This window comes from Miscanthus floridulus, chromosome 17, assembly GCF_019320115.1.
Source record: "Miscanthus floridulus cultivar M001 chromosome 17, ASM1932011v1, whole genome shotgun sequence".
NCBI classification, from domain to species: Eukaryota; Viridiplantae; Streptophyta; class Magnoliopsida; order Poales; family Poaceae; genus Miscanthus; species Miscanthus floridulus.
Window position 1 is genome coordinate 75606049 of NC_089596.1, and position 6000 is coordinate 75612048.

The window sequence follows — 6000 nt, forward strand, 5'->3', positions numbered from 1 at the left end:
CATTGGTGTTGCCACGGCCTTGTGAGCTATGTCCACCATTGTTGCGACCACAATTGCGGCCGCCACCATTGCCACGGTTTGCTGCATTTGCTGAGGATGAGTGCTGACCACCTTCATTATAGGCCTCATGGCGCAGCTCATAGGACATTAGATGAGAGTATAACTCAGAAAGAGGAATAGGATCTTCATGTCCAAGCACTGAAGATACAAAGGGATTGTACTCAAAGTCAAGACCATTAAGTATATGAGATGCCATCTCACCATCATCAATAATTATACCTACTGCAGTGAGCTCATCCTTGATTGCTACCATCTTTGTGAAGTAGGTTGATGAAGTCATGTTACCCTTCTTGATAGTAGACAGCCGCATGCGTAGATTCGTCACGTGTGCTCTTGAGTGGGATGCAAACATTGTCTGCAGCGCGCTCCATGCTCCTGCCGAAGTTGTCTCCGCCGCCACTTGTGCAAGCACTTCTTTGATGATGGAGTTAAGCAGGTAGCTCAGCGATTGCTGATCTTTGGCCACCCATGAATCATATTCAGGGTTGGCGATGATTTCCTTCATGTCTACGGCCTTCACCACCTCCATGGTCTTGGCCGGTTCTTTGATAGATCCATTTAGGACCCCCATAAGTTGCGCACCACGCACAACAGGAAGGAATTGGGCTTTCCACAAGACGTAGTTCTCCCGCGTGAGCTTTTCAGACACGGGAGGTCCAAGTTGCGCCGAGGTTGGTGCTGACGACGACGCCATGGATTGACTCGGTGATATGTAGATGTATTGTGGAAGAAAATGATCTGATTACCATGTAAAAGAATAGAACGTGGTTGCCTATCCCGGCATTGCCACGATTGCATGTTTATATAGGGGAGAAGTCCCAACAAATTACAATGAAGGTTGTTGTGTATTCTGGTTCGGTTGGTGTACTTGTACATCAAGAAGCAATCTATCTCTAACTATCTATCAATCAAACCAGAATATAACAACTAATATATCCAAGAGATACAATCCGAGTTACCTATGATAACAACTTCTAACAATTTCAATGTTACAACTTCTTACAATCCAATTCCAGTGTGCGTTTTTTAGTTCCGGCGGAGAAGGCCCGAGGACGGCGGTACAAGGATGAGCGCATGCTACTTGCCAGCAACAGCACAAGAAGGAAAAATGCTAGACTTAGGAGAAAGGAGGGAGTCACCAGATGCACGGTCCAAGATTTGAGTGTGGAAAGTGGGTGTTAAAAATACCCGGGTGTGTGGTGTAGTCGGCAAAGGAAGAAGAAGAAGCTGCAACCGGCAATTGTTGAGCCTCAATAATGAGAATTGTTAATCACCAGGGAAGTTCATGAAGTACTGGTCCAGAGCACCCTCGAAGCCGACATAGACAGAAATGGACTCCTTCGACCTCCGTCCAGATCGCCCAGCCTGCTGCCAGAAGCTGGCAATGCTTCCGGGAAACCCGAGGTGCAGCGTCGCGTCGATGTGGCCGGACATCGATCCCGAGCTCAAGCGCGTTCGTCGTTGCCACGCCACGAAGCTTGCCCCCGAAGAGATCAGCAACCTCGATCCTCCTCCGGTCCTCCGCGACGTAGCCGCCGCGGTACACGTAGATGGAGTCCGCGAGCTCCGGCGACGTCTCGTCGAGCACCTCGCGCGTGCGCGCGAGCACCATTCCCTAGAGCTTCTTCGTCTTCCAGAAGGTGATGCGGCGGAGGCCGTGCTGGACCATCTCGGCGAACTGGTAGGAGACCTCCTGCACCGGGCTCGGCCGCCTCTCCTGCGCCCTGGCCACCGACGGGTTCCACAGCAAGAAGTGCTTGGCGCCGCAGGGGGCTCCCGTCGTTGTTGACGAGCTCGACGTCGTCGAGCTCAGCTCCATGACGTGCTCCTTGAGGTTCGCCAATGTCACCGTGCAGAAGATGAACTTGGGATGGCTGCCGTAGACATCCGCGCAGACGCGCTTCAACCTCCTCAGGATGAGTGCGGTGTGTGAAAGCCCAGTTTGGTTTTGGCTAATTGATGAAACCTATTTGAACTAACATAAATTGCTAAGTGTGTGTAGCTAAGAAAGGTTAGGTCCAAGATCAAGTGGAGTGGTCGGCAATGCAATGGTGTGCTCGGCCAAAGCTTCCAAGTGCTCGGCCAAAATCTTCAAGTGCTCGGCCATGGTTCTTATGTGGTCGGCAAGGCACTATGTGTGCTTGGCCAAATATCTTTGGTGGTCGGCATGGCACTAGGGTGGTCGGCATGATACTTGAAGTGGTCGGACAAGCTTTGGAGTGGTCGGCCATGATGATCATGCACTCCAACATTGAAAAGAAGAAAGAGAAAAACAAAAGGGCTCAAGGCAAAGGTATATTTGATAGGCCCATTTTATTTTTGGCACTCAAGACACCATAGAGGGTGTGAGTGTGTTTAGGATCGATAGACGTACTATGAAGAGGGAAGAAATTCATTGTGAAATGCGGTTATCAAAGTGCCACTAGATGTTCTAACTCATTGCATATGCATTTAGATTTTAGTGAGTACTGACACCCTTGAAATAGCTTTGGAAATATGCTAACACACGTGCACAAAGGTAATACACTTTGTGTTTAGCTCTTAGGATCAAGGGTGAAGAGATTGGAGTTGAAACAGGGTCCAGCAGTATGGACCGGACGCGGTGCCCCCTGGCACCGGACGCGTCCGGTGCCAAACCCTAGCTAAGCGGACTCAGGGCGAGTCCGGTCAGGTGTGACCGGACGCGTCCGGTGCGACGGGGAGCTGTCGAGGAGCTCTCTGTGTTGCACCGGACGCGGTCGACTGGAATCGACTGGACGCGACTGAGGCACGCCCGGTGAGAAGTGACTCAGGGGCTCGGTGCTGAAACAGTAAAAGCACCGGACGCTGCCTGCGTCCGGTCAGCTAGACCGGATGCGTCTGATGTGAAAACTGAAGTTTTGGAAGTCTCTGAGTTGGGACCGGACGCCGTGGCATGCGCGTCCGGTGTTCCGACCGTCGCGTCCGGTGTGGATGTAACGGTCACTTTAAGAGCTTTTGACCGTTGGAATCTAACGGCCGTGGTTTAAAGAAGGAGACACATGGACGGCTCTAGTGCACCGGACGCGTCCGGTGCTCCGAAGAGGCGCGTCCGGTGCACGCGCAGTCTGCCCAGTGAAAATAGGGTAACGGCTCTATTTGGAGGGGATGTCTATATATATTGGTTTGGCCGGCTTGGTGCCTTCTCTCTTGACTTTTTGACATTGCCAACATCCCATAGAGCTAAAGAGACTCCCTCCCACTCATCTCCTTGCTAGTGATTGCAAATCAAAGTGAGATTGAGTGATCCAAGTGCATTGCTTGAGTGATTGCATCTAGAGACACTTGGTGATTGTGTTTCGCTGCAGATTTCTCTTGTTACTCTTGGTGTTTGCCACACCTAGACGACTTGGTGCAGTGAGGATCGTTGAGCGGAAGGTGGTGTTTGTCTCCGGTTTCGATCGTGGTGATTGTGAGGGGTTCTTGAGCCTTTCCCGTGGGAGTTCACGAAAGGCATCTCTAGTGGATTGCTCGTAGCTTGTGGATCCCCATCTTGTGGTGGTTGTGTGGCACCCGATTGCGGGATTGGCGTGTGATGCCAATTAGCGCGTAAACCTCTAAGTGGGTGAATCGCTACAACAAGGACGTAGCTTGCCGGCAAGCAAGTGAACCTTGGTAAAAATCATTGTGTCATCTTCTCTCCAAGGTTTTCATTGTGCTTATTGATTCATCACTTGCCACGGTGGTATAACCATCTCTATCACTCTTCGTATTTACATTGATAAATATCTTATGTAGTAATAGTTTACTTTTCTAGTTGTATTTATCTATTGAAAGCTCTCTAATATTATTTGTTAGAATTAATCTTTGAGTGACTAGAAAAGTATAGAACACTAGACTTGTGGTTAGGTGGCTTGCAACCCTCTTTGTAGTGCTAGCGCAAAACTCGCATTACGCCATTTAGTTGTCTAACCTCTTTGTTTAAGTGTTGTTGTAGAAAATTTTATTAGGCTATTCACCCTCCCTCTAGCCATTTAGGACATTTCAAGTGGTATCGGAGCTAGTACACCATTGATTCAAGGCTTAACAACCTACGGTGTTAAAATGGCTCAAATCAACAACACCAAAAGGCCACCCCAATTTGACGGCACAAATTATTTCTATTGGAAGGCAAAGATGACAACACACATAAAGTCAATCAATAGAAAGATATGGCAAGTTGTGGAGACCAAGTTTGAGGTTGCTAATCCGGAGGCTCCCACCGCCGCCGAAGAAGAAAAGTTGCAAAACAATGATATTGCTCTTAGTGTTATTCATGATGCTATCAATCAAAGAGTGTTTGAGCAAATCAAGACTATGGAGATGGCTCATGATGCATGGATGAAGCTAGAAGAGTCATATGAGGTCACACAAGCGGTCAAGGGTGCCAAGGCTTATATTTTCAAGGAGAAGTTTGCAAGCTTCAAGATGAAAGAGGATGAAAATGTGCCAGAGATGTTTGATAGGCTCCAAGTGTTGGTAAATGATCTAAAGGAGCTTGGTGAGGAGGTGAAGGACAAAGACTTCTCCCATAAATTCTTGAGATGTCTCCCTTCAAGATTCAAAATGTTGGTCACTTTGCTAGTGAGAAGTGGTTTGGACACAATGACACCAAACCAAGTGCTTGGTGATGTGATGACCGATGACACATACCAGGATGAGGAGGAAGAGAAGAAGGATGAGAAGAAGGATGAGAAAAAGAAGAGTGTGGCATTCAAAGCCACATCATCATCCAAGGGCAAGGCCAAGCTAGAAGAATCAAGTGATGGTGAATGCCCAAGTACTTGTGATGAAGATGATGATGAAGCAATGGCTCTATTTGTGAAGAAATTTGGTAAATTCATGATGAAGAAGGGCTATCGTGCTAGAAGAAAGAAGAGATCCTCCAAGAGCAAGGATGAACCAAGAAGGTGCTTCAAGTGCAATAGCAAGGATCATCTCATTGCGGATTGCCCACATAATAGTGACAATGATGATGATAAGAAGATCAAGAAGAAGGGCAAGAAAGAGAGCAAGATGACCTCCAAAAAGAAGAAGAAGGGAGGTTCATATGTAGTCACTTGGGATAGTGATTCATCCACAAGTGATGATGATAGTGATGATGAGAAGACTTCAAGCAAGAAGAAGGCTCTTGCAAGCATCGCTATCAACAACAAGCCTTCACTATTTGATACTCCATCTACATGTCTCATGGTTAAGGCCACTAAGGTACAATCCCATGATGAGAGTGATAATGATAGTGATAGTGATGATGAACCAACTAAAGATGAATTATTTGACATGCTTGAAGATGCCCGTGAACATTTTGACATTAAGAGAAAGGGGTGCAAGGAATTGCGCAAGAGCAACAAAACTCTTGAGCAATCTATTGAGGAGCTAAAGGCATCTCATGAGAGGCTAATGGAAGCCCATGAGAAGCTTCAAAAGGCTCACACCAAGCTTGAGGAAGCTCACTCTTCTCTTATTGCCAGTTAAGCCTATTATTGTTCCTATCAATTATTGCCAGTTAAGCCTATTATGGTTGAGAATGAAACCCTCAAGAAGGAGGTAAATGAGCTCACTCACGCCTTAGGTAAAGCCTATGGTGGTGAGGCCCGCTTGCTTAAGTGCTTGGGTAGCCAAAGGTTCTCTCTTAACAAAGAGGGATTGGGCTATACCCCCAAGAATGGCAAGGCGGCTTTTGTCACTCACAAGACTAGTTTTGTGAAGGGCAATGATCGGTTTTGCACTAGATGCAAGCAAGTTGGGCATGTAGAGCAAGCATGCAAGATCAAAAGAAATAATGCTAATGTATCCTCTATTTATGAAGTGACTCAGGGGCTCAGTGTTGAAACAGTAAAAGCACCGTACGCTGCCAGTGTCCGGTCAGCTAGACCGGACGCGTCCGATGTGAAAACTGAAGTTTTGGAAGTCTCTGAGTTGGGACCGGACGCCGTGGCCTAC

The 6000-nt window shown here is 47.6% G+C and overlaps 1 protein-coding gene and 1 non-coding gene across 2 annotated transcripts; one reads left to right on the forward strand and one right to left on the reverse strand.

Moving 5' to 3' along the window:
• Positions 1 to 135: 135 nt before the first annotated feature.
• Positions 136 to 274, reverse strand: LOC136519261 (small nucleolar RNA Z247). Its single transcript, XR_010774815.1, has one exon. It is a non-coding gene; the product is annotated as a small nucleolar RNA Z247 (small nucleolar RNA).
• Positions 275 to 4194: 3920 nt separating this feature from the next.
• Positions 4195 to 5532, forward strand: LOC136515809 (uncharacterized). The gene is made up of 2 exons (XM_066509301.1): positions 4195 to 4566; positions 4795 to 5532. Exons 1-2 carry the CDS (start codon positions 4195 to 4197, stop codon positions 5530 to 5532), a joined length of 1110 nt encoding a protein of 369 aa, XP_066365398.1.
• The last annotated feature ends 468 nt before the right edge of the window (positions 5533 to 6000 follow it).